At 39.0% G+C, this 24,418-nt stretch overlaps 3 protein-coding genes across 4 annotated transcripts in view; 2 read left to right on the top strand and 1 right to left on the bottom strand.

Moving 5' to 3' along the window:
- The first annotated feature begins 688 nt into the window (after positions 1-688).
- Positions 689-6,203, top strand: tiprl (TIP41, TOR signaling pathway regulator-like (S. cerevisiae)). Its single transcript, XM_026941693.3, has 8 exons — positions 689-740; positions 1,407-1,532; positions 1,662-1,841; positions 1,935-2,031; positions 2,139-2,270; positions 2,455-2,550; positions 3,845-3,907; positions 5,621-6,203. The coding sequence occupies exons 2-8, from the start codon at positions 1,423-1,425 to the stop codon at positions 5,741-5,743; spliced, it is 801 nt and encodes a 266-aa protein (XP_026797494.1). The 5' UTR covers positions 689-740; positions 1,407-1,422; the 3' UTR covers positions 5,744-6,203.
- A 2,407-nt stretch (positions 6,204-8,610) lies between these two features.
- On the top strand, positions 8,611-14,572 carry riox2 (ribosomal oxygenase 2). 2 transcript variants are annotated; one of them, XM_053241262.1, is made up of 11 exons: positions 8,618-8,752; positions 9,054-9,156; positions 9,512-9,960; positions 10,050-10,169; positions 10,664-10,792; positions 11,148-11,251; positions 11,341-11,443; positions 12,965-13,133; positions 13,622-13,710; positions 13,798-13,944; positions 14,316-14,572. In XM_053241262.1, the coding sequence occupies exons 3-11, from the start codon at positions 9,514-9,516 to the stop codon at positions 14,466-14,468; spliced, it is 1,461 nt and encodes a 486-aa protein (XP_053097237.1). In that variant the 5' UTR covers positions 8,618-8,752; positions 9,054-9,156; positions 9,512-9,513; the 3' UTR covers positions 14,469-14,572. The 2 variants fall into 2 exon arrangements, with proteins under 2 accessions (XP_026797509.2, XP_053097237.1); XM_026941708.3 differs by lacking the exon at positions 9,054-9,156 and having other exon boundaries at positions 8,611-8,752.
- A 594-nt stretch (positions 14,573-15,166) lies between these two features.
- The window catches only part of LOC113543498 (uncharacterized), a 37,699-nt gene continuing 28,447 nt past the window's right edge, over positions 15,167-24,418 (bottom strand). The window contains exons 11-22 of the mRNA XM_026941735.3: positions 23,668-23,789; positions 22,694-22,823; positions 21,328-21,458; positions 20,330-20,456; positions 20,077-20,109; positions 19,773-19,882; positions 19,537-19,663; positions 19,053-19,180; positions 18,832-18,955; positions 17,866-18,027; positions 16,349-16,508; positions 15,167-16,167 (exon numbers count right to left, since the gene is read on the bottom strand). Coding sequence (XP_026797536.3) covers positions 16,079-16,167; positions 16,349-16,508; positions 17,866-18,027; positions 18,832-18,955; positions 19,053-19,180; positions 19,537-19,663; positions 19,773-19,882; positions 20,077-20,109; positions 20,330-20,456; positions 21,328-21,458; positions 22,694-22,823; positions 23,668-23,789 — 1,443 coding nt within the window. The 3' untranslated portion in view covers positions 15,167-16,078. The remainder of the gene's footprint in view (positions 16,168-16,348; positions 16,509-17,865; positions 18,028-18,831; positions 18,956-19,052; positions 19,181-19,536; positions 19,664-19,772; positions 19,883-20,076; positions 20,110-20,329; positions 20,457-21,327; positions 21,459-22,693; positions 22,824-23,667; positions 23,790-24,418) is intronic.

Below are 24,418 nucleotides of genomic sequence, written 5' to 3'. Positions count from 1 at the left end.
TCATGACCACAGAGTATCAAATTAGCAACAGGCAACACCACAGGTCACAGCAGTAGTGGCAGCTGCAGCAGTAATGCCACCCTGCTGCCCATTTGTTCATCTAGACCTTTCCTCCTGGAGTCAGAGAATTCCACTGTCCGTGGTCAAAATATACACATCATGAGTGAAAATACAAATCACTCTTGAATCCCTTTGCCTAATGTTATGCCTGTGCTTTCCTGTGATTGCTTGGGCAACAACTGTAGTGCGTCTGTGATTGTACAGCTCACTGTGTCCTGGTGCTTGGCCCCCGAAAATGCTGCTTGCAGCTTTAATAGTATTTTAAGACTGTCCCAATTAACCTGAATCATGCTGTCTCATGTGGAAAATGATTACATTATAAACATATGTACATAATTTTAACTATTATGCTTATTTTGTTACAGTTGTAAATCTTATACACATATCCATAATAAAAATGTGCATATTATGACAATTTTTTAACCTTTTGGGGAAAAAAAAAACAACAACAAAAAAAACTCTATCCAAAGCATATCATTTTTCCTGGATTAAGCAGATCCAGGCCAGAAAATAAATGCTGCTAAGTTAAACTGTCCATTACACATGAACGTGGCCGATTTTATGTCATACAGTAAAGCAAATACATAAACACAGATTCAAAGGTGGAACCATTAAACTCTGGCTCGAGTTTCACATCGGAAACATTTTCTTGTCGTACTTCATGTACATGGACGCTGCAGGTAGATTTTGGTTGCGTTAGTTACACATTACATGTCGAGTTTAATGGAGATTTAGTATGATGTGCGACATTATGTACCCAAGTCTTCTGTCAGAGCCATTTAATTAGCGTCGCAGACTTTAAATATATATATATTTATATGTATATAAAATACTTCATGCTAGCAGCTAAGCGCTGTGTTTTGGTACACAGTCAGTAGCATGAAGTGCTGTCACAGAGTCAGCTGTATTTATGAGCAAACTTCAGAGGGGGGTATGGCTATGTTTGGGATTGTAATTCATTTTATAGCCTGCATTTGAACGGAAAATATGACAGTTAGGAGATTGCTAGCAATAGAATAGTTATCTACGTTGTGTGAGCATTGCCTGTACTTTGTGTGTTTGCGTTGGTTTTGGTCTGCACACTATAGAGCTCAGGTTCTCACCCTTGGCTTGGAGTACACCTTTATATTTTAGTCTTTTTCCCTTCTCAAATACACCTGATTCAACTAACCAGCTATTAGCATGCCTTACTGAGTCGCAGTGGGTGTGTTAGAACAGGGAAAACACTGAAATGTGCAGGACAGGGGGTTCTCCAGGCCCAGGGTTGGGAAGCTGTGCTTTAGAGTCCTGATGGAGCGTAAAGGACATAAACCTTTTACCCACACTGATTTTATTCTCTGCATCAGCACAACACCTTCAGCTATGTCGACGATATCCCATGGCTTCAAAAGCAGCAAGCAAGACTTCACATTTGGGCCGTGGAAAGTCACCTCAGCAAAAACCCATATTATGAAATCTAAAGATATCGAGCAGTGAGTATTTTTACAATTTCTAGCAGCTATAACAGTGACAGGTGGCGTTTGTAGAGATATTAGTATCATCTACACCGTTGTAATGATTTATTGTCGTGCTGATCTTGCTTCTGTTGTCTTCTTGTGAAGGCTGGCGGAGGAGATGCACATGCCGTCTCTCCCAGAGATGCTTTTTGGAGACAACGTGCTGCGAATTCTGCATACCGATGGCTTCGGCATTGAGTTCAATGCTATTGACGCCCTCAAGCGTGTCAACAATTTACAAGACTCAGTACAAGTGGCATGTGCCCAGGAGTGGCAGGAAAGCAGGTAGGACTTGCTACGTAACACACAATACATTAAAAAGCCATTGAAACACCTTTTAGTATGCAGTTTTTGGTTTGGGATTCTGTTTCGCTGCAGAGCTGATTCTGAGCACAAGGACGTAGTAAAGCGTTATGACTGGACGTATACCACAGATTACAAAGGGACATTGCTTGGAGAAGACCTGCAGATAAAGGTAATTTGACACATTATAGAGATAAATTATCATTAAATTATTTTCCCAAAATCTTAAAATGTATCTACCCACCTGGCCATCCTAAAAGAAGTGCATATGATACTCAGGTGTCTCCTACATCAGAGCGGATAGACCTGGAGAAACTGAAAGCTCGGGAGCAGATCATGTTCTTTGAGGACGTGCTGCTGTTTGAGGATGAGCTCCACGATCATGGCGTATCTATGATTAGTGTGAAAATTGTGAGTGATGTCCACTTTATTTGCAAACTCTGTGTTGTGTCTATGTTAATGCAAGATTCAGAGAGGTTTTTACTAATCCGCATATCTATAAATGTCTAGATCTAGAAGAAAGTTAGTAGGGAGAAATATGATCATTTCTAGGTTGTTCTTTAATCCAGACTCGGTGCTCTGTTGTGTGTTTCAGAGAGTGATGCCCACTAGTTTCTTTGTGCTGCTGCGCTTCTTCCTCAGAGTGGATGGAGTTTTGATTCGGATCAACGACACACGGCTCTATCACGAGGCAAGTAAAGCTCGTTTACCCAGCAGCATTCTCTGATTAAAGCGTGGAAATATACAAACAGATTTGCCTTTGTTTTAATAAATATTGCCATGGCAGCACTGATTCTATTCTTGTAGATGTTTCTGAGGCACCTTGTGTTCATACAAGTGTGTCAACTGAAATTTCTCAATTTTATTAGAATTAAAAAATTACTTACAGATGAAATGATTTGGATTGAGCAAATTTCTTAGATCAGTCATATAGACTGGCTTGTACATCCACCTAATGCCTGTGTTTGTTTTTTATGCATTCAGATTAAAGAAAAAAAATATATAATTACTATTTCAACTTCTTGTCCAGCACAGATAAAGCATAATGATAACCATCTGACATCAATGTCCATCAAACAAGCTTTTTAACTGCAAAATCAGATTTGTTAAAATGTGCCTTAATAAGAATTAATAGGCATGTTTTCTCCATGAGTATATAATCTTTAAGCAGGACTGTGTATGATTGGATATCATTATTTAATGTTAATATTAATGATGTTTCTAGACCCAATATAACAAGTATGTGATGTAAAATACACCTTACAGCAACTGGGATTTGGCTAGTTTTTCATTTTAAGCTTTTATTCATGCTTTTCCATGCTTTTTTTAATTCATGCATTTTTTTTATTCATGCTGAAATTAGCTCTGCCCCATCCCTTTAAAAAGGCCATTCATAAAGGCACTCATGCTGCATTCGACTCATCATTTACAACCTCTGACTAGGAAACACCAAAGAAAAAGCCTCCTCAACCTCCTCAAGAATTCCTAGTCAGGAACTCCTCAACCTTGAGTTCAGCAAGTGATTTTAAATCAACATGGCTGCTCACAGCATCAGCAGTAATCAAAGTAATACTTCTTACCTTTAGGACCTTTATGCTGTATATCCAAGTATTTGCTTTAGATTATTTCAATATAGACATATTCGCTTGTTACATCTGTAACACAGACTACATAGAGTAGTTTGCTGTTTTGAAGAGGTAAACATCTCATCACTCATCACAGTTACCTGGCTAACAAAAAGACAAATAGCCGTTTTTTTTCCCCCCCACCTTGTGGCTTGAATGCACAGAGATCGAAAATGACATAATTCTAAGTTCTGACTTTCCACTGCAGAGGTAAGATGAAAGCAGCACAAGTGTTTCAAAAATATGGATGGAGGGCAGGGGGTGGAGGAGACCCATTTTTTGTCTTAAAGCAGTTTGAACAGTAGAAACAGCACAGAGTGATGTGCAGAAATTGTCAAGAATCTCTGTTTTTGCCTGCAGGCTGGGAAAAACTACATGCTGCGGGAGTTCAGCTCACGAGAAAGCAAAGTGTCAGCTCTTCAGGTGAGAGATGTGCTGCCAGTCTAGGCTACTGCACGGACTTAAAAACCTTCTGTGCATTTAAATACTTTTTTCTTTTCGTCATGCGCTAAAAGCAATGATTTCATCCACTTGGTACACATACAGCAGTTTAATTGGTTGGAGAGGAATTCACTCAGATTTCTGGAGGCTCTTAAAGGCAGAGCTCTGACTCATGGTTTGCTTGGAGTGATCAGAAATCTAAAGCCCCTCTCCTCAACATTTTATTTACTAATGAATTCCACATACAGAAGTTATAGCTTTTTAAAATCTGGCCATCCCCGAAAGTGAAAAGTGAGAAAATCACATTTTAAGATTAAATTAAGTTCCACTGAAAGACAGCCACCACACTGACTGTCTAAATGCGACTGCTATTTGATTTTATTTTCATTTAATATGCAATAAATACACAAATTAGAAATAAGACCATAAAAACTATGTTGAACTTTGTAGCAGCCTTTTTTTTTTCTTTCTAGTCTACTAACTACTGACCGAGAGACCTTTCAGCTCTCTGGCTCTTCCACATCCAGCAGTCATTTTATGTCTAATAATAATATATTTAATTTTAATTAAAAAGTTGTTTAACTAGACAAATGTTTATGTTGTTAGAAACCATTATATTTACACCAGAAACTGTTTTAAGAATCCTCTGTTGTCATCTCTATATTATTAGACATATTATCACTTGTATTTGGAATTATCTTAACCTGATTTAATATTATCCTGAGCTGACAGGCAAGGAAACGCCCACCAACTGCTACATTTGTAATCTAATATACGTTACGTTAAAAGCAACATTACTGTCCAGTTTTAAACACTTATATACTCACCGACCACATTAATAGGAACACCCGCTCATTCATGCAATCATGCAATTACTCAAACAGTCAATCATGTAGCAGCTGCGCAGCAATAAAATTGTGCAGATACAGGTCAAGAACTATAGTTAATTTTCACATCAAACATCAGAATGAAGAATATTTCAGTGACAATAACCTTGGCATGGTTGTTGGTACCAGACGATCTCTAGAGTTACACAGAATGGTGTGGAAAAACCTCCAGTGAGCAGCAGTTCTTCAGGTGGAAACGCCTTGATGAGAGAGGTCAGAGGAGAATGGCCAGACTGCTTTGAGCTGACAGGAAGTCTATGCTAACTCAAATAGGCACTCTTTACAACCATGCTAAGCAGAAAAGCATTTCAGAATGCACATCAAACAGTGAGGTTCTCTTCTGTCAGCCAAGAACAGGACTCTAAGGATATAGTGGGCACAGGCTCATTAAAGCTGTACAGCTGAAGATTGGAAAAATGTTACCTGGTCTTCAACTGGCCAAACTCTATAGACTGCTGTGCCTGGGAGATGAGCAGTTTCTGACATACTAATACCCAGCCCATCTGGCACCAACAACCATGCCACTGTCAGAGTCACAGAGATCACATTTTTCCCCATTCTCTTGTTTAATGTGAATATAAACATGATCCTTTTATGCTTTGTGCTGCTGCCACATGATTGGCTGATAATTGTCTGAGCAGGGGTACACTTACTATAGTGGCTGATAAGGGTAAACCAGTGTATAAAACATCTCTAATATTTCAGAGAATATAGTATCCAACCTTCCAAGATTAATGCCCACATTATAATTTATTCTGCTTCCTCCTGTGGTTGTTTCTGTTCATGCCATTTCCTTTTCTCTCCGCAGCATGTTCCTCCTGCCTTGTACACGGACCCTAATGAGATTGTTCAGCATTTACCACTGACACTCATGGAGTGTGAAAAACTCGAATTCCCAGAGCCACAGTCACCAACCGAGTCTCCACAGTGACACACAGATTACACATCAAACCTCAGAGTGCTGATCTAGGATCAGTCTGTTGCCTCTTACTGAATACAGCTATATGCGCAATGACAGCTGAACCCAGATCAGCATTCAGACATCGAGACGTTTGATGCCTGTGAACCTAGAAATGGAGCTGTAGCAAGCTACAGGGCTGCAGGTCCATCACCTCTCGGCTCTCTTTAAAGACTTTTATAATGAATCAAACACTTACTGTCTGCCTCAGTCACTGTTACTGGATCATTAAATCTGTTTGAGTTGTATTCACACACGCAACGTAATCAAAATGTCAAAGCTCGATTGCAATTATAATGCAGGTTTTGTTTTTGTTTTTTTTTTAGAAACCAGTACAAAAGGATGCGTTTTGTTGGTTGATTATTGGTCTGAGGTGTGTTGAAAAACAAGAACTGCAGAATGATTTATTAAATGTATGTGTTTGTAATGGTCACTCTTCTGTGTGTTTGTGTTTCAAATAATAGAACCAAAAGTTTGTATGTTGTGGTAATTGTGGAGGTGTTGTCAAATTATGTGCTGTTTCCTTAAAAGAAATATGAGTTCCGTTAAAAAAAAAAAAAATTATTCGGGGCCTGATAAGAGCTCAGTTTATGATCTCACCATACAAGGTCAAAGCTGTTGACGTCCAACAGTTATAGAGTACATGAATTAAACCTGTGTTAAACACATACAATATACAACATAGCCAATAACGATGAACAACATGATCACATTTATTAAAGCTACTGCTATTGTTCAGAGTATTGCGATGTAAATCGAGAGTGGTATAGTGCCCCCTTCATGATTCCCTGTGAAAAATCCCAGCTGGTAGAAAATGGAGTGTGCATATATCTGGTGTTTTACAGGAATTACCACTGAAAAAGCAGCAGCTCATCTGTTTTAGTCAATGTAGACACTAGAGAATTTAATTACAGCTCCCAACATCTTTTTCATAGAATATAGTGTTTATTTAGTAAGTATTGTAAGTTCATTCGGTGAGAACAATTGATTTTTTGATGTAAACATAATATACAAACATTGAAATATATAATTTATAATAAGAAAAAATGCAATTTATTAATGGTAAAAGCATTACACTATTAAAAAGCAAGGAAAAATAAAGCATGCTCTGTAAGAAAGAGGAATATGCCTTCAGTTTTGCAGCTGATAAAAAGCAGACAATTAACTGGTATATTCTTACAAAGGACATTCTGTACTATGTGCTTAATTAACACCATTAATATGACATTAATATGATGTTAATTCACTGTCATTTTTAGAAATATGAAAGGAAATTTCAGAAAAAAAGGTTGGAGACTGAAAAAAGCTTAGTTCCAATAAGTAGGGAAAAAAATACATGGTACTTTCCTTCCTGCAAAGGACCTCCTATATATACTATGTGCTTCTTTAATATCAGTTCAGTGTATTTACGTTGCTGGCCCACATTGCTACCTGATATTTTTATATCTTACCTACACTATATGGCCAAAGTGGACATGTGACCATCACACCCATATGTGGTTTTTGAACATCCCATTCCAGATGTAGTCCCCCTTTGCTGTTGTAATAACCTCCACACTTCTGGGAAGGCTTTCCACTAGATTTTGGAGCATGGCTGTAGGGATTTGTGCTCATTCAACCACAAGCATATAAGATTAGGCACTGATGTTGGGTGAAAAAGCCTGGGGTGCATTTGATGTTCCAGTTCATCCCAAAGGTGTTCACTGGGTTTGAGGTCAAATATTTACTAAAATACTAAATATATACTAAATATATTTCTTATTAAGAGTTTTTCAAAATATCATTAGCATGCAAAGGCTCTAAGATAAAATAATTATATATGACTATACTTCTATGATATTCTTTCTCCTAAGGCAGTCATTGTACCTCTACTCACCTGAGGAAGACCTGTCCTTTAGAAGCCTGGTTCAAAGCTTCATTGATTATACCTGCTGTTTTATGTTTTCCATTAGTGAAGGAAATTATGTTGCTAAGTGATATACACTATATGGCCAAATGTATGTGGGAACATGACCATCACACCTATATGTTGTTCTCCCAAACTGTTGGAAGCACACGATTGTATAGAATGTCTTTGCATGCTGTAACATTACAATTTCCCTTCACTGGAGCTAAGGGGCCCCTGTGCACAATGCGAGGTGCATGAAGACATGGTTTGACAAGATTGGAATGGAAGAACTCGAGTGGCCTGCACAGAGCCCTGACCTCAACCCCACTGAAGACCTTTGGATGAACTGGAACGCCAACTGCACCCCAGGCTTTCTCACCCAACATCAGTGCCTAATCTTATATACTCTTGTGACTGAATGAGCACAAATCCCTACAGCCACGCTCCAAAATCTAGTGGAAAGCCTTCCCTGAAGAGTGGAGGATATTATAACAGGAAAGGGGACTACATCTGGAATGGGATGTTCAAAAAGCATGTATGATTGTGATGCTCAGGTGTCCACAAACTTTTGGCCATATAGTGTATGTTTTTATAGATCTTGCATTTTTAAAATTCAGGTAAAGTTGTGGAGAAAACAATAAACCATGTATTATTCTACAGTTTCAGCTGTTTACATGTTCTGGTCAATAGAGTGATACACACACACCTTTGCACTGAGTGATTGTTTATGTGCATCTGGATTTGCTCTCTTATTATTTTATTGTTTCTCTTTCTTTTTTTTTTTTTTTTTTTTCTCCTTTATTGCTATTTCTATTTGTAAAACATGTCATGTCAATGCTTTGGCAATACTGTAACGGCCATGCCAATAAATCTGATTGAACTGAATTGAACTGAACAGAACAGTACAGTCGTTGGTTATAGGTGTTTATTCCAGCACACTGTGGAACGTCAGCGAAAACGTGTTTCTAGTCGGAGGCTTAGCGGTGTGACACATGACTTTCACGTGGGACGCAGTGCGAGTTAGTGCTCATTACACTATTGCAGTGTTCATTACATGTTCCGTTGATTTACTTCAGTGACATCGTTATCGGAAGGTAATTTTGCTTGACTTTAGGCTCTCTGTTTATCTAGCTAACAGAAGTTAGACTTAGTTAAACAGTGCACACATGTAGCTCAGTCAGTCATTTAATCCAAACGCATCAGGGCATTAACACTTGTGGAAATTAAAGAGGTACTTTTAAGATAGAGTGACCAGAGTGTGATGGTTCTGCTTTTTTGTCAGGTTTTTCTCCAGTCACTAAAGCAATACTGTGTGTATTACATCTTACCTTGTCCTACAGTAGCAGCTGTATATAAACATGGCACAAACCAAACTGCTTATTATCTAATGCACAGGTTGCCAGCCCTGGTCCTGGAGTACCTCCTGTCCTGCACCTTACAGGGTTTTCCCTCCTCCAACACACACTTCAGCTCAGGAAGGGCTGATCAGTTGAATCAGGTGTGTTAGTGCAGGGAATCTAATAAATGTGCAGTATACTCCACAGGGTTGGGAATCTGTGATCAAGTTCCAGAGACTTATTTAGAGGTTAATTTTAGAGTTATGTTTGAATTAATCTAAACCAGGAGTGTCCAATCTTATTCAGGAAGGGCCAGTGTGGGTGCAGGTTTTCATTCCAATCAAGCAGGAGCCACACCTGATTCCACCTGTTTAATCAGTTGATCTTGGCTTTCAGTAGACTCAGGTGTGGCGTCTGCTTGGCTGGAGTGAAAATCTGCACCCACACTGGCCCTTTCCGGATAAGATTGGAAACCCCTGCTCTAAACTAAAGTGTAATCTGTTGTGTGCTGGACAGGGATGCCTAAAAAAGGCAGATCAGCAGTAATCTCTCCTGAGGAGAAGAAGAAGGAGGGCATGGAAGTGCCTGCTAAACACAGAAAGACAGACACCACTAGTCCTGCATCTCCATTGTGCTTCGACTCTCCAGCCAGCCTCTTCCAGAGTCTGATCTCACCCACGCCTGTGGACGAGTTCTTCTGTGAGTACTGGGAGAAGAAACCACTGCTGCTGCAGAGATCAGACCCAGCAATCGTGTCTTACTACCAGTCCCTCTTTCAGCTGTCAGATCTTAAACAGCTGTGTGCCCAGGGCCTGGAGTACGCCAGAGATCTGAACGTTTTACGCTGCGTAAATGGCAACAAGCTGGTGATGAATAATGAGGGGCGAGTGAAATACAACCAGCTGAGAAAGGATTTTAATCAGAAGAAAGCCACTATCCAGTTCCACCAGCCGCAGAGGTTTAAGGTGAGCTGTGGAGATTTTCAACCCGAGAGTGAATGCGAAGTGTTTAAGTGAAAGATCAGACTTTGTGATTTTTGTGTGTGTGTGTTCAGGATGAGTTGTGGCATATTCAGGAGCGTCTGGAGTGTTTCTTCGGCTCGCTGGTCGGATCCAACGTCTACATCACGCCTGAGGATTCTCAGGGTCTGCCGCCTCACTATGATGATGTGGAGGTAGTACTGAACAGCATGACCTCAGGCGCTTTTGCTCTCCACCTTTTCACCTGCTCATTTCTCCAAAGTACTCTTTCAGCAGTCCTACGGGGACTTTCACACTGAGAATAAATGACCTGTTCAAAATTTCCCTTGCTTTTATTTTCTATGAAGCGTAGCTTCATAAAAATGAGCAGAGTTACATTTAATGTAATTCAAATTAAATGCTAAGAAGAAAAAGAAGCCTTTGCTATCAGTTTCTTCCATTTCTCAGTCAAGTGGAAAATCCCTCTAACATGTTACTGGGTTACTGCTATTGCAAAGAGAAGCTATAGTTAAAATGTCTGCTGTTATACAGAAAATATTTATCTGATGCACAAAAGTAGTATCTATAGGATGGAATAAAATGCAACGAATAGCAAATAAAACTGCTGCCAGTATTTGAAATTGAAAGAGTCTAACAGTGTGTAAAGCCATGGCTGTGTGTTCTGAGTGCTTTCTTTCCCCCAGTGTAGGTGTTTATTCTGCAGTTGGAGGGTCAGAAGCACTGGCGACTGTACGAGCCGACCGTCCCACTGGCCCGCGAGTACAGCACAGAGCCCGAGGAGCGCATCGGAAAGCCCACCCATGACTTCATACTGAAGGTAACTACACAGAGACTCGACACTGACAGCACAGTGAACATGATGCATAGATACTGAACTGTTCACTCTGCTGTCCTCTGCTTGTCATGCTCTGACCAGCATTACTGAGAATGAACTATAATGAAGAATTTTCAAGTCATCTAATTCCCTTTTTTTTGGTAATTCTTGCACTGATGGTCTGAAATGTTTGTACACTTTGTAATATTGTCACCTATTTCTGTCCCTTTTGTGATTTTAAAGTTAATGGCTTTCAGATTTTTCCTCAGATGGACAGTGCTTTTATTCCAGCTTGCATGTTTCCATTATGCATAATTTTGATTATGCATCTTGTGTGTGTGTGTGTGTGTGTGTGTAGGCAGGTGATCTGCTGTACTTCCCCAGAGGAACCATTCACCAAGCAGACACACCAGCAGGAGTGGAGCACTCCACACACCTCACTCTCAGCACATACCAAATCATGTATGTGCATACACACCACCTGAGTTCTGTAGTATATGTAGATAGTATAATATTTCTGTATAAACTATATTTCTGTGTTTCTTTCCCAGGTCATGGGGTGACTTTGTGTTGGACATCTTCCCTGGTTTTATGTTCGACTCTATGAAGAATGACATCAGCTTGCGTAGTGGTTTACCCAGAAACATCCATACTGTAAGAGCATCATATTTTCCTTATTTGTACTACTTGAGGTGACCACAGCGAAACTCCTGTACACACTGGTTCACTAACAGGGTTCCAGTCTAATTAATACTTCAATTTTGTAGGACTTTCTCCTGACTTGTCTTTACTACAGCGATGTTGATTCTCTAATCTGATTGGTCAGAAGGTGTTGATTCATTTCCTGTATCACAGGTTCAAATTAATGCACTCATTCTAATCTGTTAATCTGTAGTAACACCTCATTCACAAGATCGGACAGTATGACAGAAGCTCCACAAAAGAATATAAGGCTAATAATTAACAAATTTTAGAAATTAAATTTTTTGAACAACAAAAAACATATTGTTGATATGGTGAAGATTTCTCTAAGGAGATATTTAACATTTATGGAAGTAGTCCATAATAGTGTCGGTGGTTTGTAATGGTTGGTATGTTTTCAATTCAATTCAATTCATTTTTATCTGTATAGCGCTTTTTTACAAAGGTCATTGTCTCAAAGCAGCTTTACACAAACAAAAGTAAAGTGAATTGTGTGTGTGTGCCGTCTCTGATGAGCAAGCAGGGAGACGGTGGCAAGGAAAAACTCCCTGAAATGGTGATAGGAAGAAACCTTGAGAGGAACCAGGCTCAACAGAGAACCCATCCTCATATGGGTTTACACTGTAGTGTGCGTGTGTGTGAGCACAATGTGTGTTGGTGTAGTCCATGGAAAACAGCTGAAGCGTTTTCGTGGCAGTATGAAGCATTGCCGGTGGACAGGTCGAGAGTGAAGGGGGGGAGGTCTGGATTACCAGCAGCTCAGGAGTGATAAATGTTTTGCTTTTAAAATGTTATGTTTTCCACTACTGGAAAGTCTTAAGGACGGAGGAGTTGTGTGAAATGCTGTGTTTCATTATTTTCTCAACTTCAAGAGTGAGAAGAAAAGAGAGGCTGAGGAAACGACTATAATATAAGTGATAACAGGAACTAACTTGTGCATAGACATTTCACAACATTTAATGTAACTATAAAAGGATAAAAAGCATGTGTCGTTACTAAACTTTGTTGGCAAATTGCTGTTGTATAAGAAGAATACAACACTTGAGGATGTACCATTATGGAAAATAATAACTTCGGTCTCTGCTCTGCACCTTACCGTGTCACACAACTCCACTGTGGAATTAACACGTTAATTTTTTTTTTTGCATTGTGTGAACATCTATAAACAGTCTTAATCTTCAGAAACAAATGGGTAATCCTGAGATTTGCTCCATTACAAACTACAAGAAGAAAGACTATAAAGACAAGGGCATCATGGGGGAAACAAGGGCATCTCTTTTCCAAGATATCCGATCCATATTCTTATTTGCAGTCTGAAAAGCTAGTGTGTACATTTCCAGGTTTTCTAGAACAGGTCAGATTCCTGACCAATGTTGTCTGCTTGTTAAATAATCCTATTATACAGTGGTATATATGGCTTAAGCCTGTTTTAATGCTGACCTTATCATTTCCCCTCTCTGACGTGTGTGTCAGTCTGCACATATGGGTTCTGAGGTTAAGAAGAAGGTGTGTACGATTCTGAGGAGTCTAGCAGAGCGACTGGAGCAGGATGAACAGGATCTGCGTTCCTCCGAGATGAAGAGAGACTTCATCTCCAACAGACTCCCACCTTACCGCCTGCAGGAGGAAGACCTCGCTCCAGGTGTGTGTGCAATGTAGATGATGATGATGATATTGTCTAATGTTATATGTTTGTTTTTTCTAACACCAGTCAGAAGCAGTGCTTCTAATTTTGTTGTATACAGAGATGTACAATGACAATAAAGGGATTCATTCATGTAAAATCACCTCTGGCTTGCTCATTAGGGATAAATTCACATATTTACTCATATATATATATATATATATATATATATATATATATATATATATATATATATATATATATATATATATAATTTTAATCCATTTATTTCTGTAAAGATGCTTTGTCACAATGTCCATTGTTAAAAGTGCTATACAAATAAAATTGAATTGAATTAAAATCCAGCTGGCTCTAAATAATAATGTAATCTACACTGGACCTTTCCAAAGCCACGAATGTAAAAACAAGGGCTAGAATGTGTGCATCTAACCTTGAATGTGTGAAAGTGGTACACCTGGTTTTATTTCCCCCTTTTTTTCTTCAAGCTGGAAAGTTGCCAATGCTTGAGGACTCGGTGTGTGTGAGGTTCAGAGAACACATTGTTCTGACACTGGAGCCCAGTCCAGACAACACAGTAAGACCATCTCTGTTGAGTCTGCTAGCATTTGTGGCCATTATTCACATGAAAAAACATTCCGCATGCATATTTCTTTTCCTTTAGGATGAGGCTATAAAGTTATCGGCATTCGTGCTACACTCACTGAGAAACAAAAGGGAGACGCACATGATGGGGACTCAGGATCATCATGAGGAGGAGGAGGAGAAGGATGAAGAGGAAGAGGATGAAGAGGAAGAGAAGACAGTACAGGTGACACAAAAACACATTTTGTTGAATTGGTTTAATCTTAGAAATACTAGAATAATATTAGTTTGAATATAACAAATTTTAATAAAAAGTTAAAAGTTTAAAAGTTAAAGAAGGAAAAAAATGTTAATATGACTGATTTTAAAAATGTGAAACATTTTCTGAGTGGTTTGGTTTCTGAGAATGGAGAGTTAATGAATAAAAATCTCATAGCTCTGAAAAAAGAAATAAGATATTATAATAATATTTGAGCAGTTGGGTTTTTTTGAACACAGTTAAACCCTACCATGAGGGCTAGACATACAGGACTCTTGTCACTTTGTTTTTAAACAGTCTTCTTCCCACGCTTATATTTCTCTTCATTTCTGCTGCAGGGTCTGGAGTTCCCCATATCGCACCTCAATGCTCTGCAGCAGCTCCTGAGTGGAGAGCAACTCCGTGTGGCTGAGCTGCCACTGCAACAGGATGCTGATAAACTGGGCCTGGTGCTCGGACTCTGGACAGAAGGATTGCTGCAGGTCTGCTAACTAGACATGTGCTGATATTTGTACAATAAAGATATGATTGGAAAAAATACAAACAATACTAAACTTGCTATTCCTCAGTAAAAAAAAAAAAAAAAAAAAAAAAAGGCAATCAGAGGCAATCATGTGCCATGTGAGGAGAATTGTGAGCCTTCAAACCCGGCCATAAGTTGCCTTAGAATCTGTCATTATGCTGCCTTCTGAAAAGAAAGCATGAGTGATGACGATCATTTAAAGTGTATAACTAATAATCAGCACATGTCTACTCCTGACCTCATCACTCATTGTTGTTCAGTGTGTGACCTTATAGATCCACAGCTTACAGGCTCTTCTTACACCGACTGCATTGCATTTTTAGACTGTCGGGACAGGACCAAGCTGCCTTACCAGTTGGAATATCAGCAGATGAACATAATGGTTACATGGGAGAGTGACACGTGTGTGTGTGTGTGACAGTAGAGGTATTCTTCTGGTACATACTGTGCTATTGTGTAGTGATGCTAGCAGTGGGTCTGAATGATGTGTAGCAAGGATCCTCTCAGTACCATTGTGAGAACATCACTCCACAAACATACACATTCTCCTGTCCTCTATTTCTGTGTGATTGGTTCCGTTATGTTCTGGGAGCTGATGTCTGCAGATAAAAGGCTGGAAACTGGAAATTTTTCAAACGTGTCAGTGTAATCCATTCAACCACAACACCAGAATGTAATATCTTTAATATTAATAACCTTTAAAAACTGAGCTTATTAACTGTACACATTATTTCCTTTGCACATGGCATTCAATACATACATCTTTTCCTGAATATCATACACTCAGTGTTCAGTGATAAATCCAGTGATTTGACCAGCTTTAAATAATTCTCTGTACATAGCCTGACTAACAGAAGTAAGCACTTGCTTTTGGCCTGTGTTTGTCTGAGTAAAAGGAGTGTTGACATCATTTGAGGCTGAAAGTGGACATCATTTGTTATATCCAGTAGCAGTGCGTAAGAAAGGGGAACGCACAAAACCTATGAGAGGGCTACTCCTGTTCAAGTGAGGATCTTGGTAGTGCAAATGTGCTTTGGAGAACAAAAAAAAAAAAAGCAAGCATATAATTCATACTCTTTATATTGCCTCAAACGGGAACTGCGAACAGCTCCTTTCTCCTTGGGTATTCTGCCCTTGAATAGTCATAGACTTGTGTAGTGGTTTTGGTTGTTGGTCTTAAAAATTAGAACACCTTTCTAAACAGGCTCTCCTCCTCGTTCAGTTATGGCTGTTTGTTCCAAGCTTTAACACTAAAGAGAACCTCCAGCTTTTGATTGATACTGCTGAATACCACCAAGTGTAGAACTGAATCAAATGTCTGGTTTCAGATGCCAAAGCTCTAACACCTGATTTCACTCATAAACTGCCTAAACATCACCTAATGGGTTGAACAAGTTGGTGTGTTAGGATCAAGATGCAGAAAGTAATGAGAACTGCTGAGGCTCCTTAGGGCTAGGTGTTAAGGAACAGTGCTTTCAACCTTCTTTGCGCCTGTTCCTCTTTAGCTGGGTGGAGACAGTGCTGTTTAGTTTGAAACTGTCCAGCATGTTTCAGGGAGACTGATTCTTGGCCTCAGCACTAAAGCACCTCTATGTCCCAGAATTGTGTGGCTCTATCAGGACAAAACTCGTTCAGGATCAGATGGTCCTTGTCTATTCCACTCCCACCTGAAACAGCACCAGCAGAAAAGCTCCAGTCAGGCTTCCAGAATGTGAGGCGACGCATGCAAGCATCAGAAATTACTGGTTGTTTTGCAATAAAATGTTAAATGCTTTATATGCAAATTATGTCAAATAATAATAATTAGATGATAATTAGGTAATGATGATGATTATTAAGAAAACTTACCTCTCTGGTCCAGTACTAGGCTGTGGTTTAAATGAGAAGAGATCGTCCCGTTTTCATTTAAACTCCACCTTTGATTCAGTCGCCCATGCTCTTCCCATAAAGCCACTCTGGCGCCCACACAGGCCTTCCCACCAATCACAGACATGCAGCCCTTTCCCACCTGTACACACATTTACAGCATTTGGCAGACGCCCCTATCCACAGCAACTTACAGAAGTGCTTTGTGGTCTTCATCAAAAACATATCCTCATGCTAGTACAACTAGGTCAGAATCTACACACAGCACAAGTCTTTGCTCAGTTGAACTGTAATGCTGTCCCTAATAATTCTACTTGTCAATCAAAACTGAAGAACTGTATAATCAAAACTGTAATCTGTGCATGGAGCAAGATTACATTTCACCAGGCCAAGATCCTTATTATATAGCAGCTATGCTTATCTGTACTTCAGGTTTTGCTGACATGTGCAGCACTATAATTGGTTTAAATTTCCATAATGCTCTATAGTTAGAACTCTATTTTTAGCCATGTGGCACTTCAGTTTTGGAGACAGTGAAATAGGAAAGCAATTATACAGCCTAGTCTGTTATGTAAAGCTGAATCTGTGCCTGGATGATGATCACTAGCACATATACATATATTTAAACAGTATATACGTTTCCACAATGAATAAATTTGAGCTATAATAACTATATAATTATTATATATACTTATATATAATGAGTATTAATATATACACACACAAAAATATATTCTACGATACATAACATAGTACCATTCAGAAAACATGACTATTAATCTATCTGGTAGGAACACTAAATTGCTTAAAACACTATGCTATGTGCCATGTTCACATTTTTTGAAGAGTGCTTAATTCTTATTTTATTTTTTTTTAAATCACATACACTGGGGTCCAAAATTCTGAGACCACATTGAAAATCTGGGATTTTTATTTTTTTTTCATTTAAAATTGGAAATAAACAGAAGGTGTTAGAATGTCAAAATATTTAAAACAAAGAAAGCAAATGTTCAAAATCTTGAATATATAATAATCAAGATGTACTATTTCGAGGTCTCCGTTTAAATGTATGCAAGTTTGTGATACTGTCCTTGGTAAGTGCTTTGTACAAAAGGTCAAATTTTCCTCATGCCTAATCTCTTCTACTGAAGCGTGTGTTCAGATGACACTCCACTGGATTTAATCTAAAACGGATCATAAGGAGTCCATGCCAGCTTGAGTGCACACAGTCATTAAAGCAAAAAGGGGACATGGCAAATACTAAGGAATTCAGATAAATATTTCAAAGATTCTACTTTTCACTCAAGTTGTAGTCAATAATATAATTTGTAATGAAAATTGTTGTTTTAAATTAGAAAAGAATGCAAAATAGAAGCATTTTCACTAGTGGTCTCAGATTTTTGGACCCTACTATAGCAGGTATTTTTCCATAAATGATCATATGAATAAACCTTTTCAACAATCTTTCTCTCTATTCATGTGAGGATTTCACTGCTGACCTTGCTCTTGAGCTGAGACTGTGTGTACACCCAGTGCTGTGTGTGTAGTGAGTGTTCAGCAGGACGCAGTGAGAGTCTGGCTGGACATGGGCGTTCCCCGGTTCTCTCTACAGTCAGTGCCATCCCCAGAGCTCGATTCTGCACCTGCAAATACATCCTTCGCTGAGGAGAAAGAAAACATCAGTCATAGATCAAATAGTAGTGTATATTCACCACATTCTTAACTATAGCAAAAGAGAAGTACCAGACGTGAGACTTAAAGCCAACATTATCATACATGGAAGCATTATCAGTATAATTATTGGCATGACCTATTTCAATGACTATTTTTTTTAATTTAATCTAAACCTGACTGATTAAAATTTTAAATGATGTACACTGAGGTGTTTTCAGCAACCTAATTAAGAGGGATAAAAAAACAAATTCAAGAAACGCTCATCCTACGTCTTCACTCCCACATTTGCTGTCTCTAAACATAAACACATACACAGTCCTTGCTGTGAGCACTATCTAGTTATGTAAATTCATAATATCTTTTTAGGAATGAGTGGGTTTTATCAGGGCACTACAGACCACCACTCAAACAAACACACACACACACACACAAAGTCCCAAATGACTGCAGAAGTCTGATAACGAGTGGGTGAGATTTTGAATAAATTTTGTATGTCAGAAAAATAAAAAGGAGTGAAAAAAGAATATAGGAGCTTGAGAAAGAGTCATTATGAATCTATTTGCAGCACTAGTAAAGAAGCATGAACACGACTCACTACTGAAAGCCAAACAAGAACTCAAAAGGTAATTACTTCAGACCAAATCCGATTTCAATCTCTATTTTGATATAGCTGTCGTATTTTACAGTATTTATTTTTGTTTCCCACACTTGAGACTCTCACTTTCTTTCCTATAACCTATGAGGTTCCATCCCATTAAGAGTGCAAAGCAACACAACTGGCTGGAGCTCACCTGTCTAAGTGGGTGGAGGGAGCCAATGGTTTCCCAGCCACTGTAATCACTCCAACATGGATACTCGCCCGTCTGCAGCAGCATCTGACGTCCCTTAAACTGGCTGAATTCGTACGCCACCCACCTGTAAGGGGCACCGACAGACGTAGCCCATCATCATATGTACTCAAACACAAAAATGTATATAAAGATATAAAGCAACAAAAGATTGAGGGAGTTACAGGCCACTGTTGACTCTAACAGACTGAGTAAAGAAGTTGTTCATGGTCTCCATGGGTAAATCTGTCACAGTCTCCAACCCCTCAAACGAGCTCAGTGAAAAAAGACTGATGGAGGGCTCCGAGAAGCTCTGCATGGGGTAACACAGGCTTACATTAGCAATCACACAGCACGATGCAAAAATCTGTGAACTAAAGCATATCATTCGTTATGACTGCTGCATAAATTTGATGCATAAATATTGTCATTTACTGTGACCGCTTCAGATTTTCAACTGACAGCTGAGAGCAATTTGTTCAAAGAGCAGGACTAACATTTAAAAATCCATTCTATCCAATCCATACTAATGAAGATATAAAGAAATAAGACTTGCCGTTCAATTTAATAGCAGTTATCATTAAATGCAGCACATTCAGGGGTACTCCAAAATAGAAAAAAAAAATGTACAAAGTTTTCAAATAAATGTTTCATGAATCAAAGGCTCACATATTGAATGGGTTTGAAGGATTTAATGGCTGTTGCCATGCAGCCAAAGGACGTGAGGTCTGGATAAAGGCCCTCTTCAAGGACAAACTGGTTACCACAGAAACCCCTCTCATCATACAGCAACCACCTAAACATTGTAAGACAGAAACACAGGGAGACTTTACTGTAAATACTAACTGTATCTGCTGGCTTCCTGCTGTAGTACAGGTGTATTGAACATGGTGTTCATGTCTCACCTGCCCTGAATTATTCGGAATGACATGGGATTTAACATGCCACAGTCTGCCATTTCACTTTCAAATTGTCTGCCCTCTCCCGCAAAGCATGGTTTGCTGTAGGCAGACAGCTACACACACAAACAAACACGATGAGATACAGAGCGAACACATACAGAACACTGAATCAGAATGACAGTGCAATTATAGACTGGCATTATGACAGAATTGTCATCTACAAGAAGTTTTTTCCTGTTTAAGCAGTATCTGACTGTGCTATATTTTCATACATTTGGGAAAATAAATGTAAATATAATAAACATACCATGAACTTTGAATCTCTTTCACCACAAAGCTCCTTAAAAAGACAAAAGTTATACTGGAATCAGTTATGTTCATGCTCAGTTGAGGCATGAGGTTAGCAGCTTTTCTGATTAGACCACTGACTGATTTAACATGATTGATTATGTTTTTAATAGAAGTTCAGAAACGAAATAAATGAGTCACTGTCTTTGCTGGCACAACAGAAACTGATCTGTTGCTGAACCTCGACTGTCAGCATTCCAGTGTGTACTTACCCTCTGTACAGGCCGGATGGAGAGAGGTGAACTCTGCCTGCCACCCCAGTCTAGTGATCCAGAGTATCGGCCCTTCTCGAGTACACACTGTTCTCCTGTGAAATATCTCCCGCTGTAGGCTACCCACCTAAAAACATTTCAAATGAACTGGTTACATCCAACTCCAGCTTTGGAAGCCTGAGCAGTTTTGCAGAAGGATTCCACCTTTTTAAGACTTTACTACCACAGCTAATGCTTACTATAGTACATAAGCCAAAGTCACACATGTAAATTCAACAATGATTAAACAAGACCGAGTTAAATGTGAATGCAAGAATCAACTGACTAGGACACAACCTAATATAATTCCAGGGAACTTAACAGAAATACTCATGCGTGAGCATAAGCCAATACATTACCAGGAAAGAGGATGACGTCCTGATAACTATTTATCCTACAGCATTCTAACACCTTTTCCAGGTGGGTGATTTAAAATATTTGCACAGTAGGAAGAAAACCTAGTCAACGACTAAGACGAATGACTGGAAATTATAGCAAATCAAGGCAAAAAGAGGACAAAATATTTTGTCATATGAATAGCATTAGACATGATGCAGTCATTTATGAGCAAATAACGGGCAGGCTAAAGAATTCACCGTAACTAGATAAAACACACGAGAAACAACCTCACGTACTTGAAGTGTCTATAACAAATTCATGTGAAAAGTGTTATACTTCACAGCCTGTGTAACAAGGCTTAGTGAATGTGCATCTAAATATCACTTTATGACTGCAAGTTTAAATGACATTAAGCTTGAACATTACCAGTAAAGATATGCCATTAACATAGTGGGGTTTAAGTGTGAAAACACTACTGGACTGTCTTCCTCAAGAGCAGAAGGAGTATATCATCAAATGGCAATGAGCCCAGAATATTTCCGCATCTTCTCTAGACTCTGTGATATAAATACAGTATATTAAATTGCTAATGAATAAAAAGATCTTAATGTCTTACTCACACTCCACTTCTAACATGGATGGTGTTTGCTTCATTCACTAGTCCAGTCTGCTGCAGGTCTGCCACGTCCTGGTCCACAAGCTCAATCTGCTCTCCACAATTATTAAGGGACACCGCAGGCTCAATAAAATCCTGGAATGACCACAACAACATTTCCAACTTAACAAAACCACTTAGTACCTCTCAGGAACCATTATTGTAAACAAAATAAATCAATTTTTCCTAATCCATTAAAGTACAGAATGATGGAGTGAATTGTTGCACAGAGTGTTGTTCTAGTTTGTAAATGTCAGTGCTGAACAACCTGTCAGTGTGCAAAAGGTTTCTGGCAGCAGGAGTTCCTTATGCGAGCAGGAACAACCACATCTACCTGAACATGTCTATTAGAGACTAAGGCTGAACCTTCTATACCTCACACCGTGCCTTCACCTATCTCACTTTCACTGCTTACCCCCATCTTGCTTAATTTTATCAACAGTGGTTGTAGCAAATACTTGCTATGGATTATCACATGCTGTTACAGACATACAAGTGTGAGTCGAGTCGAACTGGGTCAAAGCCTTAGAGCCTCAAATTCAAAATCTGACCCACTTTTAGCCCCCACTACATGCAAATATAACTCCTCTGAGACTGCACATATTTGGAAGTACTTGAATAGTTGAATTCTTGTAGAGGAGATGATAACAGAAGAAAGATGGCACATGTTTAAGTGCATGTCATTGTGCTTACATGTGTATATATTAGGGGCTGCATAGACTAGTCATCTGACATATTTACATTCACCGCTGTGGGGATGTCAAGTGGCAGTAGAAAAAACAGTGAGGAAGGATAAGGAGTTGCAGGCAGACAGTAAAGGTAGCTACTTTGTTCGTCTGAAAATATTTCAGACTAGATGAAGCCAATTCTACAGCCAAAAATAGTCTTTTTAATATTCTTTTCCTTTAAAGGACCATTAACACTTTGAGATCACTCTGCATAAAGGGGAGAGAAAAGTCAGAGGGATTTCAGCTGTGCCACCAGCTCGTCTATATGAGTGCATTTTAGAAATTAGCATGTCGTTAAATAATGTAATATGATACACAGAATTATTATTTTGCACATTTACTGTACTTTCGTTGTTAACAGTGTAGCCTAAAAAGCAGAGTGTAGCCTGTGTAGGGCTGTTAACTGAAGTGCGGTTTGATGCGTTCTTTGCTGCACAAATAAAACAGCCTAAAAATAGTGATGTCCTGTAAAAGTTTAGAAAAGACATCTAGTCAACTACTCTTTGGGGAATTACTGATTGACCAGTAAAAATTAGTAGTCATGCCTACATATATGTAGGTAAATACATCAAAGTGTGTTTCTCTGTATGGGTGTGTACTCACAGCCTGAAGGAAGCGGCAGGATCTTAGAACATTTCCTGGTCCACTGAAGAGTGTGGTACAGTCGCTGTACTCGCCCTCCTCTAACAGACATTGCTGCCCTCTGTAGTTTTCAGAGGAGTAGCCCACCCACCTGCATCATAGTGAACATAACTGTAACCTTTGCCACAGTACCCCACCCAACAGCTAAACACAGAACCCTTAATATAAGCTCATCCATCACACACCCTTCACACACACATACACATCTTGTAAATCATGAAGAACATGCCCATCATTAAAACATATAGCAAAAAGCCCTTTTCTCTAAGTACTGCCGTTAAAGTGCATGACTAAAGTCATGTTAAACAAGCCCTGTCCCGGGAACTCGTAGGTTAACAAGGGGAATAGATAGAGAGGGAGCGTCAGAAAGACAAAGAAACTCATATCAGCCTCCTTCCACACCCAGTTACTAGAGACCACTGACGAAATCTGTTTATACCCACTCACACATGCTCACTTAAACACACACGTGCCCTAAAGTATGGTAACAGTTCTTGCTCTGTTTGCAGAAGGTGGAGAACAGGATTTGTTTAAGTTGTGTCTTGCTGCAGTAATGTTAATGTTACACACACACACACACACACACACACACACACACACACACATTACTGTTCATTTGAAGTCATTCTCACTGCAGAAACCTAGCATGAGTACATAGAAATAGAAACATAGAAACACACACACACACACAGGTACGTAATGTGGTTCTAGCTTCAGCAGCATTCCACTCTTGGTCATGTGACAAAGGTTGTGATTTATGCTTGAAAAGTGTAGGTATCAGCCCTCATTCCCAATTATGCACTAGGTACATGCAGCACAATTTCCTTCACCTTCATTTGAAGAGCATGTGAAGCGCAACATTTACTTTAACAGAGCCATTAGCACCTTTGCGGTTGCTGAAATTGTGTTTGTGTGCGTGTGAGAAAAATACTCACACTCCTCCAGTGACTCGTAGCGAGGAGACGTGTACTATTCCCTCAGCAGTTTCTAGGCTAGGTGTGTTCTCCAGTAGCTCCTTGCACTGACCCTGAAAGAGTGGCTTCTCATACATCACCATCTATGCAGGGACACAGGAGAACATCCATCTTCACTGAGACGCATGTGGCCACATTTGCAGTATGAATGGAATGTCTTTCCAAAAGTCTTTCCATTTAACAGCATTGCCAGGTTCTCAGTTTTCACCACTTTGACATTGTTCACCTACCCTGATGACACATGTAATTAGTTTTTTTTTTTTTTGGCTTAGCTGTTTTGCAAACTGCATATTAATTAAATCTCTATTTTAAAATGTGCATACTGGCCAGTCTCTTCTCATACATGGGTTTCTTCTTACTGTTCTCATCATGTACTTAGGAAATAACATCCAACAGCTATATTGTTTTATATATAACAATATATATATATATATATATATACATACACACACACACACATATATATATTCACACACACACACACACATTATATATATATATATATATATATATATATATATATATATATATATATATATATATATGTGTGTGTGTGTGTGTGTGTGTGTGTGTGTGTGTGTGTAAACTGTGCAAAAGTCTTTGGTACCCTATTTTTTTAGTACAAACTTTGTTATAGATTTTTAGGACTTCTACATTGTCGGATCAGTAAGTATTGTACTGGCTTATGCTTGCATATGAGCATTTCTATTAA

The sequence above is a fragment of the Pangasianodon hypophthalmus genome, chromosome 17 (assembly GCF_027358585.1).
Source record: "Pangasianodon hypophthalmus isolate fPanHyp1 chromosome 17, fPanHyp1.pri, whole genome shotgun sequence".
Taxonomy (NCBI): Eukaryota; Metazoa; Chordata; class Actinopteri; order Siluriformes; family Pangasiidae; genus Pangasianodon; species Pangasianodon hypophthalmus.
This window is presented reverse-complemented; position numbering and strand designations above follow the sequence as displayed.

What these genes read in the sequence shown, in the direction of transcription:
- tiprl (XM_026941693.3), top strand. Translation starts at nt 1,423, where the DNA reads ATGTCGACGATATCCCATGGCTTCAAAAGCAGCAAGCAAGACTTCACA. An exon ending in CTATGATTAGTGTGAAAATT is followed by an intron (nt 2,271 to 2,454) that starts GTGAGTGATGTC and finishes TGTGTGTTTCAG; the next exon opens with AGAGTGATGCCCACTAGTTT. An exon ending in ACACACGGCTCTATCACGAG is followed by an intron (nt 2,551 to 3,844) that starts GCAAGTAAAGCT and finishes TTTTGCCTGCAG; the next exon opens with GCTGGGAAAAACTACATGCT.
- riox2 (XM_026941708.3), top strand. Translation starts at nt 9,514, where the DNA reads ATGCCTAAAAAAGGCAGATCAGCAGTAATCTCTCCTGAGGAGAAGAAG. An exon ending in CCCATGACTTCATACTGAAG is followed by an intron (nt 10,793 to 11,147) that starts GTAACTACACAG and finishes GTGTGTGTGTAG; the next exon opens with GCAGGTGATCTGCTGTACTT. An exon ending in AGGAAGAGAAGACAGTACAG is followed by an intron (nt 13,945 to 14,315) that starts GTGACACAAAAA and finishes TTTCTGCTGCAG; the next exon opens with GGTCTGGAGTTCCCCATATC.